This window comes from Channa argus, chromosome 9 (assembly GCF_033026475.1).
Source record: "Channa argus isolate prfri chromosome 9, Channa argus male v1.0, whole genome shotgun sequence".
NCBI lineage: Eukaryota > Metazoa > Chordata > Actinopteri > Anabantiformes > Channidae > Channa > Channa argus.
Genome location: NC_090205.1, coordinates 15,449,195 through 15,472,441, shown reverse-complemented (window position 1 = coordinate 15,472,441; position 23,247 = coordinate 15,449,195). Strand labels below are relative to the sequence as shown.

The window sequence follows — 23,247 nt, the reverse complement described above, 5'->3', positions numbered from 1 at the left end:
TGTGTGTGATTTCTTTGTTTTTTTTTTTTTGTCTAGACCAGGGGTCACCAACATGGTGCCCGCGGGCACCAGGTCGCCCCCAAGGACCACACGAGTAGCCCTGTTCTGCGGGCCTGTTCTAAAAATAGCTCACCATAGCGCCGCTTACCAATGAGCTGCATCTAATTTTTTTAACATAATTAACATAATAACATAATTAACGGTAAATTGAGCAAATGTATTATTTTAAGTGTTTATCAAACTGGTAGCCCTTCGCATTAATCGGTACCGAAGAAGTAGCTCTTGGTTTCAAAAAGGTTGGTGACCCCTGGTCAAAACATTATCATGCTTGTCCTTTTAATTATAAAATCTAATCTACAGTACACTCTGTACATCTCAGACATACAGTGGCCTTTGCTTATCAAGTCATATATTGCTCTCTTACACACAGTGTGTTATAGACAACTCATAAATGTTTTCTTGCTTGATGGACTTTGTACTTTACTGAAGAAGAGGAGCCAATGTGTAACACGGCCTCCTGTGCAAAATCAAACACAGTAATATTTTCTTTGTCACCTTTGGGCTAAATGGTTTTCCGAGCTCATTGATCAAAACCAGGACTCGTAGTCTGATGGGATTGATTACACAACCGCACTGAAACGTTTAGTCCTGCCTGTATATTCACTGTGGACCTTGACTCTGCAGACAGACTGAAACATAAACACTGTTTCCTCTGCAGCTTCCAGTGTTGCCTGGGACGGGATTGTCACTGCTTTCACTAAATTAATTTCCCAGATGAAGGACACATCTGCATCTAAAGAACTGTAGCCATGGTATGTTTGCATACTATTATACATGTTGCACAGCCTAAATAGCTTTGAAGCTCATAGAAATAGTTTATATCTCTGTTTGCTTAATTTTTAATTGGTTGTAAAAGAGGCACATAATGAAAGAAGTGCTTTGTTTTAAATCCAGCTTTTTTGCCTTTTATGCTAACATGTGGACAGTTAATTCAGTCAAGGATCAGTCCCACATACTTCCAGTAATACTCTGTAAAGAGCACTGCAAAATATTAGACCATGCATTAGAGACCACTTTTGGCTGAACTAGATTTTTTAATTAGAAAAATATTTTGGGCAGTTATTTTCCCACAAAAAAGTTAATTTAGATTTGAGTCCTCTTTTGTTGCATGATATGATTTTGAATATTTTTCTTACATAAGTCGCAGCAGAGTGCGACAAGTGTGTAAATGTGTTACTGGCACAACTACACTGAGGCAGGAGACAGTTTTGGGACGTTGTACCCAAATATGCACCATGTGCTTGATAACACTACACACATGTAAAGGTTGGTAAAATAGGGCATGGAATTGATCTGTGAGTTCGACTGATTGTCTTGTATTGCTGGCTTCTCCAGCTGGTATGAATGTTTCTCTCCTTACCCAGTTTGTAATGCAGGTTTCGTTACAGTTGTCTTCCCAAATATAGATAATGTTATGTTGTTAAACAGTCCTCTCCAAATTTATTGAAAAAGTAGTTTTTGTTAAGGTTTAGGATCAAAAAGCGATATTAGATAAAAGTTTAGAATTAAAACTTGAATTTGATGGTATTTATACCTTGATATGTTAAACAGAAATCATCCACATTTTATCTCATCCTGTAACAGTAATACCTGTAGTGACTGACAGGTAACAGTGTCCTGTGGAAGTGATTATTCAGACAATAAATGGCTCTAAATGACATCATGGTTTTCAGTCTTTAAGATTGTATTTGTTGTTAAAAATGAAGAAAAACAACATGAATATCATCGAGCTGTCAATGAATCCTAGAAAAGATAGTTAAAAGGATTTGCAGTAACCTTGGGATTAGTCAATGAAACAATGCTGAATGTCCTGAAAAAGAAAGAAACCACTGGTCTACTAAGCAACACACACTAAGCAGGTCATCAACGGAAACAACAGCCTATGATAGAAGTGGTATCACCAACAACCTTCACACAGCAAGGGTGAAGTTATTACTATCCACCATTTGAAGAAACGATAAAAGGCAGAAAGACGGAGGCTAAAGTAAAAGCCGGGAAATGCATGAAATTAAAGTTAAAAACTTTGGTGATGTTAGTGAGTGACAGGCTTTATGCAATCGAGAGATTTGGTTCTTGGTACTTGATCCAATTGATATTTGATCAAATTTGTTTTATTTACTTAAATTTACTTTAAACTGATCTGTTCTAATACTTTTTAGATATAATTTGAGTCATTGGATACAAAAGCTGCTCTTTTCTGTGTTGTTTGTTGTCTTGAGGTGTAAATACAATCAAATAAAAGCTAAAATTATAAAATTCCATCTCATCATATCTATTTGAGTGACTGGGTCTGGGACTGGATATCCGTTTGTGGCTTGTGTAGACAAAGCTTCTGTTTCTGAACTATAGGACCATAACTCATGTTTCTCCACTCAGGTGTCAACTGAAAGTCTGACAGCATATTTATTAGATGTAAGTTTATCGCTCTTTCTTTTTGCACAATTTACAGACATATTCACATGTATTTGTAATACTTCTAGAAAGAACAACGAAACAAATGTTTATTATGCTGCCTTCAAAGCTACAATTTCTCTGTTTTAGGTAATCCTGTCACATCTGCTCCTAACCTTTGCTTCACTCCTGGCTACTGTCGCTGCCATCTGCTGGTACATCAGAGATTCCTTAATAGTTGATGGCCTCAGCCACAAGTATGTGTTCATCACAGGCTGTGACACGGGCTTTGGTAATCTGCTGGCCAGACGACTGGATCAAAAAGGTTTTCACGTCATAGCTGGATGTCTCACAAAGAAAGGCGCAGCAGATTTAGCATCAGTGACCTCCCCCACACTGAAGACCCTCCTGCTGAATGTTACAGACAGTGAGAGCATCAGCAGGGCGGTGGAGTTTGTAAGAAGAGAGGTGGGAGATCGAGGTGAGCCGGGAGGACAGCAGGGGGTACACACTGATAGGGTGCCAGTCAGAGTGAGGTACTGCAAGAGATAAAGACAACCTGGACCATCCCATCACCAACCCATCATCCTCCCACTGATATGTTAAACACACCCTTATTTTAAAGAGGAGTAGAAAATACTTTCACGGGCTGCATTTAAATAGCAGGAGCAAATCTTTTTCATACATAAAGCTGCACTACTGACTTTAATGTAAACTTTTCCTAAGCTTTATAGACCTTACTGTATTTACCAAGTGGATTTAGTGCCCACATTATTCTTAACTTTATTTTTTTAACTGTCTCAGTTCTGCTTTAACACAGGCTGTAGTAGATATCCACATCTATAGTATTAGTGTATAGCTGCAGTGTGATACAGATTGTGTACACAGTGTTCCAGACCATCATTCTTTTTGAATGTTTACTGGCAGTAAACATTCCTCTTTGAGTAAATGAGTCCTCTTTGACAAATTAACCAAGCTTCACAGAAACGCTCATTAGTTTTCCTGTCACAGGAATTTGAGATCAGCTAGCATCAACCCTTTACAAAACGATGAGACTAGATTAGGCCATTTAAGATTAGAATTAAAAATAGAAAGGGATTTTAAATAATAACAAATCAACAAAAGTTTTCTGTTTCTAGCATGCCAGCTTTAGATAAGAAAATAATTAAATGGATTGTTGGTCAGGGAAGACATGTAATTGTAAATAGTCACTTTGGATTCTGGGAAATAACAGATTTTTTAGTTGCAGGCCAAATGTAAATATTAAAATATTTTGATACAGTATATTCTAAAACACACATTGATGATTGATTTAATCACATAGATGAGGCAGATCAATTCAGGACATACACTTTTACTAACAAAAAATTAAATACATTTCTGTGTTCTGCAGGTCTGTGGGGACTGGTGAATAATGCTGGCAGGTCCGTGCCCATCGGTCCAACAGAGTGGATGCAGATAAAGGACTTCACAAAAGTTCTGGATGTGAATTTGATAGGCGTGATTGACGTTACCCTCCAGGTTCTGCCACTTCTAAAGAAAGCCCAGGGCAGGGTGGTAAATGTGGCCAGTATTCTAGGCAGACTTTCTCTTACTGGTGGAGGATACTGCCTGTCTAAATGGGGAGTGGAAGCCTTTTCTGACAGTCTCAGGTAGTGCAATGAAGTTTGATTGTTCACAGATAAAGATTAGGACATATTGTAAAAGAGTTAGTAACAAACCTGTGGAGCTATTGACCTACGGAAAGCCCTCAGTAAAATACAGATTAAATACAGAAATGTATATAGGTAGATAGTTAAATGCCCAAAATGCAGCTGCTATTATTACAAAAATCATGATGCTATGAATGCAGTGAAAGGACCTAAGCTTTCACCTGGTTCTCAATGGTACACCTACTAAGTTAAAGCTTGTGAGATGATGGAGGGTGCAGAGAAGAAAGAGTTGATATTTATGAAATATTGGATAATTTGATCCATGAACGATTATTCATAACCATGTGAGATGTTTAGAGGGAAAATCTGTCTTTGCTGAAACTGTTAACATCTCATCAGAAATGTTACATGGAACTTCAAGTATACGAGCCCTGAGATCCTAAAGTCATATAGGCCAAACATGTTGTGAACTAATCAAACAATAATAATAATAATTATGAGGATGATGTTTTTTCCACTAATTCACTCAGTTGCAAACAACTGATAATTAGTGTAATCTGCAAATGTTTTATATACTAAAGTGTAAATCTACATTTTAAAGAAAGGCATAAAATAATAAAAGAATTTCCAGACGAAATACAGTATACATTCATGTACTGCTTTTGCCCAGGAGGGACATGTATCACTTTGGTATCAAAGTGAGCATTATAGAACCTGGTTTCTTCAAGACAGGCGTGACACAGCTTGATCTTATTGAAGCAGACCTGAGAAGGCTGTGGACCCGTCTCCCTCAACATGTGAAAGACTCATATGGAGCTGCATACCTTAATGAATGTGAGTAGAAGTAGAGTTTGTTTAGAAACACTGTCAAATACAGTAGATGTTCTGACTGACTCCTGTCATTTGCTTTCCCACCCAGACATAAAAGCCCAGGACTTCTTCATGAAGTTCTTGTGCAGCCCTGATCTCTCTAAGGTGACCAAGTGTATGGAGCATGCGCTGACTGCTTGTTTCCCACGCACACGTTACAGTGCAGGCTGGGATGCCAAGCTATTGTGGATTCCTCTGTCTTATCTTCCTTCCTCTGTTTCAGACTTTCTTATAGACATGCTTCTTCCTTTGCCCATAGATGAAAGAATGAACTAATTTATTAACTGACTTTGTCATCATTGCCACTGTAACAGAGTTTATGATTCTTCCTGACAGCAAAATTAAATATACTGTAAGAATTTAAAGGAGTGTCGAGAGTTGTTACAAAATATGAAATTTATTCATTCATGTATCAGCAGCAGCAATTTAAACCATAAGTGTGTTGATCAGAAATGATCAGAAACAGATATTAATTGTCCTCATTATGATACAAAATAAATCATTCCGTAAGTAAAGAATTTATTCACCTTTTATAACCTTTTTAGAAAATTGCTCTCAACATCTGCATCTTCAGGTCATATGTTGCTCTTTCTGATAATCATCGACACAAATTCATTTCCATGTTTAAGATGCGGGCACATTCAAGTATTGTTCCAAACTAATTTGGCCATTTTTCCAAAATAATTACTAAAAAAATAGGTACATCAAAATCACAAAGTCAGGGAATGCAGAAAAAATGTATGATAAGCAGGCTTTGCAAGTGTTGTAGCTCATGCTTAGATTTATACTGTAGCACAAATTACTGGCATGAGTTAAAATCTCTAAAATGTCTTTTGTTTTTAATTTTTTTAACCCTGAAATGAGGTATATAAAGATAAAGTAAATACATCTTCACTTTTGTTCAGTGGCAAAAAACACATTCTTCTAATAACCTTCGATCACCTAAGTACCGTACATTCAGAATGCAGCTCACCTTTTATACGTGTTATTGTGTTCAACTATTCATAGGATCTATTTCAATGATATTTACCTTCAAAATCTTACTGTTTAAATTTACAAATATACAACATATCAACATGTCTATCAGCAGCTTCAGTGCAAAGATATACAAATTGTATATCAGAAAGAAAAAACAACACAAGAATTGGCATAAGAAATGTCTGAAGGCATAGTCACAGAAGACTTTTCTTCATTCTATAGAAATGTGTTTCATTTTCTTAAAACTACTTTTGTACACAGGCTGCATAAAAAAATAAATTCTGTGCAAAGTCGATTCCCATCTGTAAGAGGAGGGTTATACATCACTGTCCTCTTTTACAAGGTTGGCTGTGTCTTTGAAACTGTCCTCTGTTGGCGAGAAGGTGCTGGGACGATCCTTCTTCTGAAGTTTGGCAGGGGGGACAAATGGAGAGGGCTCAGGGGCAGAAGAGTCTCCGGTGCTGCCTACAGGCTTTTCATCCTTCATCTGTAAAACAATGCAGAAGGCAAACAACAAAAAAAATATAACCTCAGCTTTTAGCTGGCTTCTTAAAAATGTTTTTCTTTGTGTGACCAAACTCACCTCAGAGTATGAAGGGTTTTCAAACGTGGTACTTGGCTTTAATTTTCGTTTGAATAAATTCCACTTTGACTCCTGCAAATAAAAGTGAAATTGCAATGGTGGCACTTTGGATTTACATCAACATGGTTCTTTAAAGGAAACTCACCTGGAGAGGCTTTGTGCTGACAGAAGATGTGTTCACAGCACCTGCACTCTGGTCTCCATGATATGCAGGGTTCACAAAGTTTTTCTCCACCGGTTCACTGCTCATATTAACAGTCACCTGTTTGACAATAAACAAGCATTTTTTTTAAATCAGTAACTGCCCTGTGCGCTGATCCTAACTGTTTGCTCATGTGCCAAGGGTGATAACACTTTTCAGCTGAAAACAATTTACCATGTATACTACATCATTTGTTTTTGTTTTTCTTTTTTTTTGGGATAAAAAAATAACAAATTGTACCTGTGTGGCATGAATCACAGCAGGATCACCAGACACTCTAGAGCCAGTGGCATAAAGCGGATTTTCATACGCTGCTTCCATGGCAAAACTGTCATCCTATGGGAATATCATATTGATTAAATCTGTTTTATAGTCATATTAAACCTCAAAAGACACAATAATAGTTGAATTCATACAGGGAGATCTTAAAGGAATTCTAGGTTAAGAGCTGTCAATAAATACCACTCAAAGCGCTTATTGGTGAGTCAGAAATGCTGAGAGTACACTTTAAATGACTTGAGAGATGATTAACTGTTAACATGCATTCCTTCTGGACTCACCAGCTGCATGGCTGTGTCAATGAATGACACTCCGATGTGTGACGGACCAAGATCAACATTATCGCCCGAGCGAAACGTCACCCCATTCCCTGTCTCACTAGATTTCACCAGGCTGCTGAGGCTGGACAAAAACACAACAGCCCAATTTGGATCTAATTGCACTATCGTGAGCTTTAGTGCAATTGTCATACATAGAAATGTGCAGTGAATGGAACTGAAGGCAGAATCAGAGATGAAAGCTGAGATACCTGGGTAGTTTGGGCATGGAGGGGATGAAAGATCCTGTTCGTTTGTAGTTTAGGAAAACCCCAACAGCCAAAGCTCCAGTGATTATGATGACAATAATGGCCAGAAGAACAGCTACAGCTGAACACAGAAAAAGTAAAAGATTTAGCTGCAAGAATCCTGGACACTTTCTGTAGCTGCTGATGATTAACACCACTACTGAAAAAATATTTTGCTGACAGGTTCACTACTGTTGATGACTTTTGGCTGACCCATGAGTTTACGAAACCATTGAAGTTAAACAGTGATTGACTGTCATACTGCTTGGCTATTTATTAAGATAAAGTGTAATTGTGGCTAGTCATCATGTTCAGCATTTGCTAATTCAGAGTGTTTTCTTTGCTGTGAGTTTGCTTCAGTCAAGCCAACATTATCACAGGAGCCAACATCAGGAGCTCCCTTATGTCAGCCAGTGCATGTGTGAATGACTCCCACATTTAGCTAATATTACCTGTGATTGTTAAACTGTAAATAAGAATACATTTTAAAAAAGGTCAGAAAATTGATAAATTACCTGTTCCTGCAGGAGCCCCGCTTGACTTCCCCATCTCACAATAGCTACCCACATAACCGTATGGACATCTGGAAGAAGTGATGATATACATAATATTTTCAAACAAGAAAACTCACATTCAAAATGAACATCTCCAAGTGTGTTTGAACAAGATTGAACCCCAAGAATATCAGACACACTGGCACACTGACTGACAATCATTGGTGCTATTGGTGTACAATAAATGTCACCCACAACTACACTCACTTGCACTTGGGCAGACCGCCTTCATCAGTGTAGCAGGTTCCACCATTCATGCATCTACATGCAAGAGGCATTGCAACAGGTGCCTCAATGGCTGCAGGGGAAAAAGCCAGGCACACACAGGACCATCAAGAACAAAACCACACCACACAGGAGCAGCCAGGCACATAGAGAATGGATGTACAAATGCAAGGTGAGATGTAACACAACAGCTAACACGAAACTGCAGGCAGACTGTCACATATCGTTCACCTGCATCACATTCGCTGGAGTCAAACTCCACTGGAGAGGAGCCTTGCGGACAGGCGCAGGTGTAGCCACCAGGTCGGAGGAGACAAAGGTGACTGCACACATCCTTACAAGGGTTAGACACTAAAGTAAGTGGACAATAAAGGATGTGTTAGCTTACACTGAACTCAGTTCATCACATCACTCTATCATCAGTGACACAGTGAGTCACCTAAAACCTCTGCTCTTGAACTGTTTAGGAAATCTTGAGAACACAGAAATGTGTAAATACCCACAAGCATTTCAAGGATTTAATTAGGAGTTGTGTTTAGACTTAGAATCTCAATGTGTTAGTGTTGTTGGAAGTTGCATCTATGATCTAACCTGCAACTTTGCCATTATGTGGTACACATCTTAAATAATTTCACCATCAGACAGCCTTGAACTCTTTTGGTTCAAAGGCTTGAGTTTGTTAGGCATACACAACTTATAATACTTTCAACTCCAAATACTGTCATTTTCTTACTTATTTTACACAAACAGTATGTGAATCACACTGTGTTCTGACCTGATCGGGTGTGTCTGTGCTCCTGGTAAATGCGAACTTGAGTCAGCCAGGGGTTGATGGTTAGAATTTTGACTTTATTTCCTTTTCCAAACTTGTTTGTCCTCCACACTTCCCCTTTGTCTTTTGTCGTCCAGTACACATGTCCCTCAAAGACATCCAGACTGTAGGGATGTCCAATATCTGAAGAGAAAACACTTTTAATGCACATTATACTCAAACTTTTATTACCTCACTGAATGGCTTTCCTGTATCCTGGTGTTCTGACCTCCTGATATGATGATCTTCCTGTCTGTGCCATCAGGCTTAATGGACTCAATGATATTTTCTTTGGAGTCGCACCAATAGATCCTGTTTCCATTCAAATAGTCCACAGCTAGACCAGTAGGCCAGCCCAGGTCCTCCTCATTCACGAGCACCTCCCTGTGCTGACCATCCATCCAGGCTGATTCTATTTTGGGTTTCCTGCCCCAGTCTGTCCAGTACATCATTCTGCCAACACAAAATTTATAAAAGTCAGCTGGTCTCATCACACTACACAAAGCAGCAAATTGTCTCAAGAAAATCTCTCCAGTTTGGTACCCAAGTGAAGGAATGACAACAATAGCAGCAGGCTGGTCGAGGTCTGTGTGGATCAACCACTTCCTGTACCGGCCATCCAGCTTGGCCACTTCAATTCGATTGGTTCCTGAATCCGTCCAGTAAATATGCCTGTAAATGGTAACAAGTACATACTGAGCAACCAATTGAAGTTAAGAGAAATTTCTACAAAAGTAAACTCATAATATTAGTGAATTACCCTCCAACCCAGTCTACTGCAATGCCATCAGGACTAGAGATGTATCTCAGGTTCAGATCCACCTCTTTCACTGGGTTGTTACCGTGATCGTTGAATGTGGTCATGTAGGCACGTTTAATAGACCCAAACTGCGATCCTCGACCAAGAGTCGTCCAATATACAACACCTACAGCACATAAGTGAAACTTAGAGATTACGTAGGATTTAACTTCAGTGCAGCCAAAAACAAGATAAAAGGTTCTACAAAAGCTTACTGAGGCCTTGTCCCTCTGGATCCCACAGATAGTCCAACGCTTGGATGTGCTCTGTATTGTCTAAATAGTCTGAATACTCATCAGATGTCAGGTTGAAACGACGAATGCGAATGTTGTCTGGCAAGAGAAGCACTGGTGGATTGCCTAGAAATTAAGGTGTGGTAAATGCTATTAGACATTTCAGTACAGAGATCGGCTTTAATCAGAAATAAAAGAGAAAACTTGAAAGAATTTTTTTTCTTCGTATGAATGCCAAGTTCTTACCCTGGGCAGCACACTCTGTCCCATGCGGCTCACCAAATGACAGAAATCCTTCAGCACAAAAACACTCATAGCTGCCTTTTGTGTTCTTGCACTCCTGAGGACATGTCCCATACACTTCACACTCATTCACATCTGTCCAAAAGAGCAGGAGAAAAAACAGAGTATTCTCTTTTTTTCTGTCAATTTAATGCAGAAGGACACTTGTGTGTCAATGCTTGATGTGTTGTTTACCTTCACAGGTGTGTTTTTCCGTTGTTCTGGGCTTGTAGCCAGTCCTGCAGGAGCATAGAATGCCTCCTTCTGTCAAGTCGGTGCAATTGTGTTCACAGATGTTGTCACTGCATGTGTGCCCACTACCATGGTCTGACATAAATACAAAAACACAATTTTTTCATCATCATTAATGACAAAGTTGCAAATACATTTTAATGTTATCCTGTTACTATAATTCTCCATATTTAGGGCTCAAACAATAATAAATCAGGTATTATCTACCAAAATGATTAGCACATGTGCTGATACTGGCCGTTATGCTATATTTACTGAATAACTGAATTACTAGTACATATAAAAAATATGAATACACAACAACATTATTGTTAAAAATATGTGCATTAGAATGAATACCTCAACAATGTGATAATAGCTTTATTAACGACACTTACGACAGCCAAGCTCATCAGACTGGTCTCCACAGTCGTCATAATCATCACAGGCATACTGTAGAGGGATGCATTGTCCATTACTGCATTTGTACTCATCATCGGTACAGGGGCCATGTGTTGGACTTTGGCCTAAAAAATAACATATCAACTCAAGATAAATTGTAGATGCATTTATTTATTTATTTAAAATAGAGTTTGAATTTGTGTAATTCGAGAGCGGCCTCCTGTTAGCAGAGTAATCCATGTTACAAAAATGATCACACATACAGTTCTCTTGTTTCTCATCTGAACCATCCCCACAGTCATCTATGTCGTTACACAGCTCGTGGCTGTAGATGCAGCGATTGTTGTCACAGCGAAATCGAAATGAGGTCTCACACTGGATGTCCACTGTAGATAAAGAAACAAGCCAAATTTGATTATTCACCGTAACATAAAAACAGTGAGTTTGGCAGCTTAACAAAAACATAGTAAGCTTTAGTTTAGTAACATGCTGAAGTGATTCTGTCACTTACAGCAGAGATGAAGCTCTTCATCTGAATTGTCCCCACAGTCATTGTCTCCATCACATTTCCAATGAGGCTGAACACACACATGGTTCTTACACTCAAACAGGAAGGAGGGGCAGTATGTGCCATTGGGATAGCGGGTGGCTGAAAATCAGAAATATTCTCTCAAACTAAATCTGTGGCTTATGTTCACTGTTACATTGTTTTTAATTAATGTGCACAGGGAAAACCATAAGATGCTGACACACTCACGACATGATATTTCATCTGTAAAGTCCAAACAGTCAGCATTGCCATCGCATTTGAATCGTTCAGCAATACAGTGCCCACTGGCACACTGGAAGTAGCCGGGATGACAAGTCCGCAACTCTGTAACATAAATAAACCAATAAAACTCCAGTATTACTTACCATACAGGTACACTGATGTAACCTGAGCTTTTTCTTCATGATTACATTAAATAATTGACTGTCGTATGCCTTATGGCACGTTTTCTTTATTCCTACAAGGAAAATCCTTTTTTTTTCCATGTATCTTATCCTTCACTCTATCATCACAGTATGGAAGAAATGCTTCTGCCATACCAAAGGGAATAAATGACTATTGGTGGTCGTGTCTGTCTATGCTAGCCTTCAAAGCTTCAAGTCTTATTGCTTCTTTGTTTAGTGCCGCCCTCTGTACTCACAAACAGCCAGACCCTGGGCCAAAACAAAGAGCCTCCACTCACCACAGTCCCTTTCATCCGAGTTGTCCTCACAGTCGTTGTCATGGTCACAGACCCAACGGTCGGGAATGCAGCGCAGATTATCACAACGAAACTCACTCTCTGTGCACACGCGTGGAGCTGAAAGAAAACATGAAATAAGGCATTTCAGTGTGGACTCATTAAATACAGAACTTTATCATGTCATTATTTTTCCATGTTAGAAACTCATTAATCAGGCAGACATTAAAAAACCTGAAGCCTTTCATAATTTCTCAAATTTGTAATTATACATATAAAATTCCTGTTAGTATTTTCCTTTATATAGTGACATAAAACATTCAAATTACAACCCAACATGTGTAGCCATTACTATGCACTGAGGTAACTGGAGACAAAGTCTCCTGACATCATCACCACAACAACAAGGGGAGCAGCACCACTGTAATTTAACTTTGAGAGGCTACATTATCCTTATTAAATAGCTTTTACTGAGACATATTTTAAGTCTGCAGGGCAAAGGGGGACAGTCTCCCTCACTCCCTCTTTCTGACACTTTGAGGACAGCCTGTTTCACTAGCAGCTGATAAGATTGCCTCTCTCAGCACTACGCTGTCGGCAGAAGTGTCTAACCTCTTACAAAACCTCCCTACTAGCTGATAAAATTACAGGAGGACTATTCTGTCATCAACACTCCTCTTTCATTTAGACAGGTTACAGAAGCTGAGCAGAGGTCATAAAGTAAACCAATTTAAAAGGCCTGATTTGCACTGTTTTTCAGTGTTAAGGCTTTTGTCACTGCTCGCAACAAACCCTTAACAAAACTGACTGACAGTAATTTTACCAACGACAGTGTAGCACTTACTGCAGCTGCGCTCATCAGAATTGTCCCCACAGTCATTGTCACCATCACACCTCCATCGCAGTGGGATGCAATGGTTGTTGTCACAGCTGAAGTCTCCATTAGGATCACATGTCAGCTCATCTGAGAAATTACAAGTCATGTCAATAAAAATAATCTTGAGAAACGTTTACACGTGTGTTAAGACCACAACTCTACAAGAGAACTATTGTTAAGTGATGCAGTAAAACATAAACCTACCTAGCTAAACTCATACAAACACCTAAACATAATGCAATGTAATGGAACTTTATTGTGATAAATCCCAATTTTAAAAAGGTTCTAAAAGTTATTTGATGCTGAAAATGTTTTAACATCAAATGTGCTATCACATTTGGCTTAGTCTCATAAGTTATCAAATGAATATACAAAACTAACTGCAGCAGAGCAAACAACAAACTACAGTCTTGGAAATAAAATTGAGCAGATAGTTCTCTTAGAAAATTCTGACTATTGTATCAGTCTGTGTAAACTAGATGTACATACTTCGTATGTTGTTCATTACAATCATTTTTAAGGTTGTAATTTATTACATTATTGTCACCATACCAGTATACTACATTTAAAACTAAAGATGCTCTTATTGGTGAAACTGCTTTCTACAGCTAGGCAGATATAAGAAGAGATGTTCCAGCAGATATGTTTATCAATAAGAGCAACAACTACACAATATGACTGAAACTGATTTTAAGAGTAAGTAATAATGAATATGTCCGTTTGAAATTAAACGTAGCAAGTGCAATAGTCATTGAGGGAGGACAGCATCATGCTTTTGACAATGGGTGACCTCTATCCATGCCTGTATGTGTCTGTAGGGGATAAGACTGCAGGAGATGAGAAGCACAGGAGGCAGAGGAGTGGAGGAGAGCTGGTCTGAGCCATCGCTACCACACAGTGCTGGGGGTCAAAGATATCACAGAGCTAGCTAGTCCTACCCTTCTAACCCTCCACCTGGCCCATCTACTACATTTTTACTGGAAGATTAGCACAGATCTCCCCTCTTGCGCATGGCACTAATGGAGTGAGGGCCTCTGATAAGAGACGGGAGGGCCGCAGCGAGTGTGTTTGCATCGTAACAAAGTACAAAGAGACTTGTGTGAACCCTGCCCCCACACAAGGACAGAGCAAGAACACGCGCATTAACACATAAATGTAGAACCATGCTGCCGGACAGCTAATAAATCTGTAGTGCTCTCAAGGAGAGGCAAATTGTGGGGGAGGGTGAATGGTGAAACCCTCTCCATCAGTACCTCCCACTACCTCACTGTGTAATGCTCCACGGGAAGTTGAGGTGTTGGCTAATTGCTCCTCCCTCATTCCTTGAGAACATGTTCCCATCCTGTATTTTTAGGTCAGTAATCAAGACCAAATATGAGTTGTAACATTGGGTCTGATAATAATAAACAATCATCAAATCAATGCCACAATACAAACTGGTCCTCTGTTCTGTCCTTAGGATGGTTATTGCAGACTCACCACAGCCCTGCTCATCACTGTTGTCTCTGCAGTCATCGTGGCCATTGCATACAGACCACAAGGGCACACAGCGGTAATTGGTCTTGCAGTCAAAGTCTGTGTGGTTGTCACATCGATATGCAGGTCCCACTGTGGAGAAAAGATCACGCACATTAGAACATTAAAATGTACAGTGAACAGAAACATTAGCCCTCGTAAAGTAAAAAAAGGACCCACAAGTACAGTAATGTAAAAAAGAAGAAATAAACTATATTACATACTGCACTCCTCTAATGGCTCATCAGAGTTGTCACCACAGTCATCATCAACATCACATTTCCAGCTCTGAGGGATGCAGCGCCCATTGCGGCATTTGAACTGTCCAGGACGGCAGGTCCTGGTGGAGCAATGGGCAGAGTCTTCATCAGACTGATCTCCACAGTCGTCTTCACCATCGCACTGCCATGACTCGGGGATGCAGCGCTTGTTTGCACACTGCCACTGATGGGTTTCACATTGATGCGTGGCTTAAAGGAAAACATGTCAAAAAACGAAGCCACGGGAGAAGCAGAAATATGACACAACTAAGTAAAAACGGTTAAGCACACTAAAAAAAGAACACTTAAGAGAGCTAAAGTAAGTAGTAGTAAGTAACGCCACCTACCACACAGCACAGGGTCTTCATCTGAGCCATCATGACAGTCCCGGTTGCTGTTGCAAAGGAAGTGAGGACTAGTGCAGTTTCCATCGTTGCACTGAAACTGCCCAAGCCTACAGTGGCGAGATGGACAGGTGGAGGGCTCGTCTGAGCCGTCCCTGCAATCCCTCTGACCATCACATTTCCACCAGATAGGAATACAACTGTTGAAGGAGGGTATAAGTGCAGATCATTTACCATTTGCTATTTAAAGACTGCAAAGGGCTGAATAGCCAAAACATTCTCCACTATAATGTAATTGTGTATTTACATTATTGTGTAAAACCTTTAAAATTATCATAATATTGTGTGTGTATATTTTATGCAACAAAATCAAGGATTTGCAAAAAAATCTGATGTTTACATTACAGGACAAACAGCAGGGGGTACTGTTCTTACGAAGCAAGACATCAAAGAGAGTTTGACAGATTAAATAACAGATGCTGACTGTATCTATCTATATATATGTCTATCTGTCTCAAAATGACACATCCCAATCCATTCCCTCAAGTTTCCTGCTTCTGATATTCACTGAACCTACATAAAAAAGCAAAACATGCCCAAAAATACATCTAAAAAAAAAAAAGACAGATGCCAAATAAAATCAAATAAAACGGTTTACAAACCGTTCATTGTTAGCACATCTGTACTGGGTGCTGGTGCACATGGGAAGGCATCGGGTCGCTCCTCCTATTTGGACAGTCAGGAAATGGTCAGGGCATTCACAGGTGTGTTCTTGACCCCCATGACGGATCAGGCACAGGTGAGAGCAGCCTCCGTTGTTCACAGCACAGGGATTGTTTACTGTCAGAACAAGAGTCACAATTGGTCAAATAATCTCAGTTCAGCACAGCTGGGCAAATACAGGCCAGGTATTGTTAAGCTGGTCGCACATGCCTATACTTAATTCAACTGAAGGTGGAATGTTAATATAAGAAACAACTATTTTCTTTGTTAAAAAGTCTTGTGTTTAACATAACATATGTTTTATGTTTTTAAACTCACCTATAGGTTGTCTGTAGGGATGACATACATGAATGTCAAATGGTCTGTGAGTGGTGTTAACAAGGACCTGACGACCAGAACCATCATATTTATTGCCTTTTTCCACTGTGCGTGTATTCCAGTCAGTCCAGTATACAGTGTCCTCGAACACAGTCAGGGCAAATGGATGAGGCAAATTTCCATCGTAGACTGTGTGTCTGTGATGGCCATCCAAGTCAGAGAACCTGAGAAAAGTGAAAGAGTTAAGACTCTCAATGCCTTTACTGCAGGCTACAAGAGCATGAACACTTCCTGACAAACCCATTGTACTTACTCAATGTAATTAAGATGAGCATCAGACCAGTAGAGTTTGTCATTAGTATAATCAATGGTGATCCCATTGGGCCACTCTATTTTGGTGGTAATGATAGCTGCTTTGTTGGTTCCATCCATTCCAACACGGCCTATAAAGGCTCTGTCTCCCCAGTCTGTCCAGTATACATATCTAATAGAAACCCAACAAAATCTATTGAGATCACATGATAGCTACAAATACAATATGTGAGGAAAATGTAGTTCCTTATATGAAAATACTACAAATAGTAACAACATTCCTAATCTCACAGGTCTAAATAATAGGTAAACACCGTCCTTTTATCTTTTAATCTGTGCATAGCAGTGCAATGTTTCTACAGGCAAACAATTTACCCAACACAAAAATGTAGAAAATAATTGTTTCAGTACTTTGTGCCAACTTTGCTTATATTTATTACAACATTACAGAACAGCTTAGGTAATTACTTACTAAGGTATTACTAATAAAATAGATTGTACTAAAAAATAATTACAACAAAATAAGATGAAATATACATAATAATTTTAATCAGTGCTGTGCCAATTTATGGGTTTATCCTTTAGGTTGTATCATAAGATGTCATTCCTCCTTGCCTCATACTCACCCGTATTTGGGATGCAGCACCACACCTCTGGGGTTTTCAAAGCAGAATGTGTTATTGGCATCAACACAGTGTTCAGCCAGTTTCTTCACAAATCGACCATCTAATTCAGACACTTTCAGACAATCCAGGAAGCTGTCCACCCAATAGAGTTTTCTGCCTATCCAGTCAACTGCAAGGCCCTCCCCATGAAGAACACCATTGACAATCTCCTCTCTGTTACTGCCATTGAAGGACATCCTCTCTATAACTCTGCGACTCACATCTGTCCAATAGAGACGTTTGTCAACACGATCAAAGTCCATGGCCACTACACTGGTCAGGCCCTGCAGGATCAGAGAGTAGGCCTGCCCATCTGTTGACAGGTTTCTCAGGTAATAGCGATTGCTGAAGATGAGGTAGGGTGAGATGTTGCTGTTCTGACGGCAGCTACGGCCATCAGGTTCTCTGAGGAACCCTGGAGTACACTTACAAACATATGAGCCGACGGTGTTCTCACACACCTGGCTGCACACGCTCGGGGTCTCTGCACACTCGTTAACATCGTCACATGTTTTGCTGTCTGACATAAGGCGGTAACCAGGACGACAGGTGCAGATGAAACTGGTGGTTGTGTCAGTGCAATTGTGATCACAGTGATGGATGGATGGGTCAGTGCATTCGTTGATTCCTAAAGTCAGAGAAGCATGAGAGCAGCAAAGTTCAATAAAGGCCAACGCATTCACCAAGAAAGAGAACGAACATGATGAGCTGTATTATTTCCATTTTTAAATGTATTTAACTTTGACTCTTTTGGTCTGGTGGGACAGTTTTCTTGATGTATAAGCAGCTCATTCTTTTAACTGTGAACACGACAAGGTTAGACATAATCATAGTAGAATTATGAGCCCCAGTTATTATTAATAGCAGAAAACACAATATTTCCATAATTTTATTGTTGCCCACATTTTTCCATACTGCTTTCTTTGTCTTGTTTTTAAAATTTCTTTTATTTCTCTAAAATATCACTTACCGCATCCCTTCTCGTCACTGTTGTCAGAGCAGTCATCATTCCTATTGCACACCTGGCTCAGGGGGATACAGTGTGCGTTGTCACATCTGAACTCTGTAGGGGGACAGGTTGGTGCTGGTGTGTGGCACATGTGCTCAAGCTCATCAGACTCATCACCACAGTCATTGTCCCCATCGCAGACAAAATCTCGGGACACACAGCGGCCATTCTGGCAGGTAAACTGGTGTTGCTGGCAGGGCTGGTAAGTGCAGCCCTGCTCATCACTGCTGTCCCCACAGTCATTACGACGATCACACCTGATTAAATAAGACCAGAAAAATTACCTAAAATTTCCAGAAAGACTAATGACAGATATCACCTAATTTAATTCATAAAAGTTTGACCTGTAGGGACTACGTATGCAGAGGCCATTGCTACAGGTGAACTCATTGATGCCACAGGATCTGCGGGTGCAGTTTTGATGCTCATCTAATGCGTCTGCACAGTCTGCATCTCCATCACACACCCAGTCACGTGGGATACATTTCCGCTGAGGTGGCTGGTTGTTTACACAGCTAAACTCTGCACTGGAACATGTGCGATTGGCTGGAAAAACATTATTAAATTTAGTAGGGGAAATTACAAGATGTTAAACACTAATGTTGATGATGCAGCATCAACCTGCATTTTTAGAAATCCAAACATTCCAAACTGTATTTCAAAAGATACAGCCATAATCTAAAGTTCTTTATGCATCTAATGTGATTGATTCACATTGTTTGAAGTGAGTCCCCTACAAAGGCTTAGGCAGTGCTGAAAACTTTAGCTTTAGGCATCTTATTGTTGGAGCACACGTTGGTGAGACATAAGGGACTTGATCCTTCCTGAGCCAGGAAGCCGGAAAAAAAGAGACATGCACAAAGTAACGAGTGAGGCAGGAGAAATCAGGAATGTCAGCTCCTTGGAGTGAAGACCTTCTACAGGAGACTAAGATGCTGGACACTGACTGCCAGTGTCTCCCCTATAACACTCTCCTAGTGGTGTACACCCTAATCCATCAGCATGCTGAGTAACAAGAGAATAAAGCAACCAGGAGGGGGCAAAGAGGAGAGGTGGGACAAAATAAGAGGATGGCCTTTGAGGGGACCACATGAACAATTGAAGAGATGCAGAAGAGCATGATATATGACAATGTGATGGAAGAAAAGGAAAACAAAGGAAAGCTGAAGAGATAATGAAAGGGTACATACCACAATTATGTCTCTGGTCCTCATCACTCATGTCACCACAGTCATTGTCCCCATCACAGATCCAGGATGAGGCAATGCACCTGCCATCATCACAGCTGAACTGGTCTGTGTTGCAGGTTCTGACCAGTGTAGCTGCAGAGACAAATCAAAATACAGACTTTACATACAACAAAACAAATATAGTGCTGTAACTGTTCTAATCTGTTAACTGATTTACATGAACTGACAATTTAACAGTTTTCTTCTTTTTTTAATTGTCAACTATCTCAGATACTTCCCCCCACTGTTTTTAAAGCCAGTAAGGAAGGAACAATACAACATTGCCAAAGCTTTCAAAACAGTCCTGGCAACTCCACATTCCCATGCATGGTGAACTATCTAAACAAAAGCCAAAGTGAGGCTCTGTAACCCCTGATGGACAAAAAGAGGGGGAGGTGCTGTTTGTCAGAGGAAAATAAGAGGCGTCACCACAGAGGAATGCCACACACAATAGGGGGCCTGACTGACTATATCGTCAACAAAGAAATACACCAGTGACTCGCACTCTCCACTACATCACTCACAGCCCTCTCTCACACCAGCACACAGAGGCAGACACAAACACACAATAACTGAGCAGCTGATATGGGGAGGGGGCAGGCAAACAAAGCCAACAGGCCTGTTTTGGGGGGTGAGAGAGTTGTGCGACACTCACTGCAGGAGTGGGGTTCATCAGAGGCGTCGGAGCAGTCAGCCCCTCCATCACAGTACCAGTGCGCAGGGATGCAGCGACCGCTCGAGCAACGGAACTCACTCTGGGAACATGTGGATGCAGCTATGAAGGGATGTAAAAAAGAATTAACTCACTAAACTGTGGGAATCTTAACATGCTAAAGAGAGGGCAAGGCAAACACTGATCTGGTTTCGACTCATAACTAGCCTCATAACTTTTGTAGACTGATATACCCAGACCAAGCAGACCAGTGAGCCCCCATTTACAGCCTATTGTGCTTAAATGTTTTTCTGGTTACAGAAGCTGTCGGTTAAGTCCACACAGAAGAAAAAAACTTTGTAAAAAAAAAAATTGTGTTTGGTTTTGTTTTACAATAACAAATTGCTATTTTTAACTAGATGTTTTTCTTTAATATCGGATTAGTTTACTAGCTTAGTTTAATTTGTTTTTTTAAGACATGCTGGTATCGTAATTATGAACAGCTGTGACCAAGACTATTGTAAAAAACTGCCACCTCACAGCTAGAAGGTCCCCTGTTTCCATTTTCTCCATATGCTTGTGTTTTCTCAGAGTACTCCGGTTTCCTCCCACAATTTAAAGACATTCATGTTATGTTAACTGGTGACTCTAAATCACCCGTAGGTTTGAATAGTTGTCTGTCTGTTTATATCTATCTGTGTTCAGCCTGACATAGGCTGGCAACCTGTCCAGAGTTTACCCCGCCTGTTACCCAATGACAGCTGGGATAGGGTCCAGGACCCCGCAACCCAGGGAAAGATAAGGGGTAACAGATGATTTTCTTTTAAGCTGCTGAACTCACCACAGTGTGTAGGGCTCTCATCACTCATATCACCACAATCATTGTCTCCATCACACAGGTACGAACGCGGGATGCAAATGTTAGTAGACTGACATTTTGTCTGCTCGGGCTGGCAGGTTCTCTCCGCTAAATAAATCATAAAAAGAGCATTTTTATCATAAGTAATATGTATGATCAAGATTAAACTCAATTTCTGCTGTAGCACTCACGGCAGTTTTGTTCATCAGAGGTGCCATTGTCATAGCAGTTGTTTATACCATTGCAAACAGAGTCTTTTGCAATACAGCGACCATTGTTGCATGTGAACTCTGTGTTGGGGTCACATGGTCTGAACAGACACCCCACCTCATCGCTGTTGTCACCACAGTCATCATAGTGGTCACAGCGGTAGTGATATGGAACACATCGCCCATTGCCACAAGTAAGAACTGTAGGCTCACAGGTGTGGAAGGCTGTAAAATACAATCAAAGACAGATCAGAACACTAGAAACATGAAGAAAGAGGCTCATATACATTGTGAAGGCTCATTTTACCTGACAAGGCAATAAAAGATGAAAGCAACGGCGGGACTGCATGCAAAGAAGCACATCAGTTCACTGATTAGTGTTGATTTGTAAAATTGTCAAGATTAAGGGAGCTTGTTAATGAAAATCTAATTGCAAAGTGCAAGCATACACACCAACATAGCTGAAGTCAGGTTTAGGTCCTGAGAAAGACGTTTTTTAAAGCCATAAAACAAAACATGTTAGTGTTAGTGAAGGTAAAAGATATAGAAACACATTTAAAAGCAAAGACACTAAAGCTTTGATCGCTTATAGAAGGGATGCTACAATAACACACTCAAAATTGAGATAAATTCACTTTAAAATAAAACAATGAATAAAAACAAGTTAGGAACTCAACAAATTAACAGTTCTCCCACATTTAAAAACTCACTTACCACAGACTCTCTCTAACTCATCGCTGCCATCTCCACAGTCATCGTCATTGTCACATTTCCACAGGGCACGAATACAGCGGCCATTCATACAGGTAAACTGGCCTGGCTGGCAACGAGTTCCATTATCAGGGATACAGTGCTTGTTGTCAGCCAGGTACCAGCGACCTTCTGATGGACACTGACACTCAGCTCCATTTGGTCCTGACAAAATAAAATTCACACAACAGTTTACGCAGTTAGGAATACAACACTGCACTAAATAATGAGCTGTTAAACCCTAAACTTATTGGACCTGGTGTACAGATGTGGCTGCAGCCTCCATTAAACTGCTGACAGGGGCTGTCGCAGAGCTCTTGCTTCTTTCTGGCCAGAACATGGATGTCCATTGGACGAGAGGGAAGGTTCTGAATAATGATTCTCTGGTCAGAACCGTCGTGCTTGTTGGCCCGATAGATGCTGCGAGTGTTCCAATCTGTCCAATAGATATACTGGCCAAACATGGTCATAGCAAAGGGGTAGATGGCTGTGCTGACAATGACCTCTCGATTAGACCCTGTTAGAGAGGATCGCTCAATCTTCTGTCTGATGGCAGAGAAAAATAATGTTAATATCAGTAGCTAAAGAGTAACAGGGCACAGAAATGAAAAAACATATTTTCTGATAGTAAAATAACTTACAAGCTGGCATCTGCCCAATAAAGTCTCTCTTCTTCATAGTCCAGGGTCAGGCCATTGGGCCACACCAGACTGCTGTTCACAATCTCCGCTCTAAAGTTTCCACCTAAAGTGGCACGCTCAATCTTTGCATGGGTTCCCCAGTCTGTCCAATACATGTATCTGTGGAAGAAGCATTGGATTATCCCTCGGTGTAATCCAGTTAACTAAGACAGTGTTGGGGGGTGTTGTGTATTGTTAAGTCTTACCCCCTGCAGGGATCTAGCATGATCGCCCTCGGCCTGGACACATGAGCAATAATTGTCCTCTGAGAGCCATCCACAGACATGGAGCTAATGCTTTGATTTACATAATCACTGTAGTAAATTCTTCTGTTTATCCAGTCATATGCAATGCCATCAGGAGCCCCTAGATCTGTCCAAACGCATACACCATAATAACAAGGAATATTACTGATTTTAATCCACGTCCATACATACAGAACCACCTAGAGCAGTGTTAGTCATTCCAGGTCGTTGATGGCCACAGCCCTCCATGTTTT

General features: G+C 40.3%; 2 protein-coding genes across 5 annotated transcripts in view; one reads left to right on the top strand and one right to left on the bottom strand.

Annotated features, from left to right (window-relative positions):
* Positions 1-117: 117 nt before the first annotated feature.
* rdh1 (retinol dehydrogenase 1) lies at positions 118-5,413 on the top strand. The gene is made up of 6 exons (XM_067515585.1): positions 118-812; positions 2,437-2,472; positions 2,602-2,932; positions 3,845-4,103; positions 4,774-4,937; positions 5,023-5,413. Exons 1-6 carry the CDS (start codon positions 810-812, stop codon positions 5,247-5,249), a joined length of 1,020 nt encoding a protein of 339 aa, XP_067371686.1. The 5' UTR covers positions 118-809; the 3' UTR covers positions 5,250-5,413.
* A 128-nt stretch (positions 5,414-5,541) lies between these two features.
* Positions 5,542-23,247, bottom strand: part of lrp2a (low density lipoprotein receptor-related protein 2a) — a 42,763-nt gene continuing 25,057 nt past the window's right edge. Inside the window, exons 40-80 of one of the 4 annotated variants that reach the window (XM_067515581.1) lie at positions 22,955-23,120; positions 22,710-22,868; positions 22,325-22,614; positions 22,033-22,233; positions 21,772-21,798; positions 21,626-21,661; positions 21,301-21,543; positions 21,092-21,217; positions 20,254-20,373; positions 19,560-19,691; positions 18,714-18,915; positions 18,331-18,626; positions 17,322-17,988; positions 16,697-16,867; positions 16,384-16,607; positions 16,005-16,182; positions 15,346-15,542; positions 14,963-15,208; positions 14,703-14,831; positions 13,191-13,310; positions 12,350-12,466; positions 11,875-11,991; positions 11,629-11,766; positions 11,381-11,503; positions 11,114-11,242; positions 10,680-10,811; positions 10,449-10,580; positions 10,185-10,328; positions 9,931-10,096; positions 9,714-9,842; positions 9,400-9,623; positions 9,135-9,314; positions 8,591-8,710; positions 8,342-8,432; positions 8,096-8,163; positions 7,545-7,662; positions 7,297-7,417; positions 6,977-7,072; positions 6,680-6,796; positions 6,535-6,606; positions 5,542-6,438 (exon numbers count right to left, since the gene is read on the bottom strand). In XM_067515581.1, the coding sequence (XP_067371682.1) occupies positions 6,268-6,438; positions 6,535-6,606; positions 6,680-6,796; positions 6,977-7,072; positions 7,297-7,417; positions 7,545-7,662; positions 8,096-8,163; positions 8,342-8,432; positions 8,591-8,710; positions 9,135-9,314; positions 9,400-9,623; positions 9,714-9,842; positions 9,931-10,096; positions 10,185-10,328; positions 10,449-10,580; positions 10,680-10,811; positions 11,114-11,242; positions 11,381-11,503; positions 11,629-11,766; positions 11,875-11,991; positions 12,350-12,466; positions 13,191-13,310; positions 14,703-14,831; positions 14,963-15,208; positions 15,346-15,542; positions 16,005-16,182; positions 16,384-16,607; positions 16,697-16,867; positions 17,322-17,988; positions 18,331-18,626; positions 18,714-18,915; positions 19,560-19,691; positions 20,254-20,373; positions 21,092-21,217; positions 21,301-21,543; positions 21,626-21,661; positions 21,772-21,798; positions 22,033-22,233; positions 22,325-22,614; positions 22,710-22,868; positions 22,955-23,120 (6,635 nt within the window). In that variant the 3' untranslated portion in view covers positions 5,542-6,267. Of the gene's footprint in view, positions 6,439-6,534; positions 6,607-6,679; positions 6,797-6,976; positions 7,073-7,296; positions 7,418-7,544; positions 7,663-8,095; positions 8,164-8,341; positions 8,433-8,590; positions 8,711-9,134; positions 9,315-9,399; positions 9,624-9,713; positions 9,843-9,930; positions 10,097-10,184; positions 10,329-10,448; positions 10,581-10,679; positions 10,812-11,113; positions 11,243-11,380; positions 11,504-11,628; positions 11,767-11,874; positions 11,992-12,349; positions 12,467-13,190; positions 13,311-14,702; positions 14,832-14,962; positions 15,209-15,345; positions 15,543-16,004; positions 16,183-16,383; positions 16,608-16,696; positions 16,868-17,321; positions 17,989-18,330; positions 18,627-18,713; positions 18,916-19,559; positions 19,692-20,253; positions 20,374-21,091; positions 21,218-21,300; positions 21,544-21,625; positions 21,662-21,771; positions 21,799-22,032; positions 22,234-22,324; positions 22,615-22,709; positions 22,869-22,954; positions 23,121-23,247 lie in introns of those variants that run through there. The other 3 variants (XM_067515582.1, XM_067515583.1, XR_010915175.1) reach the window with 3 other exon arrangements.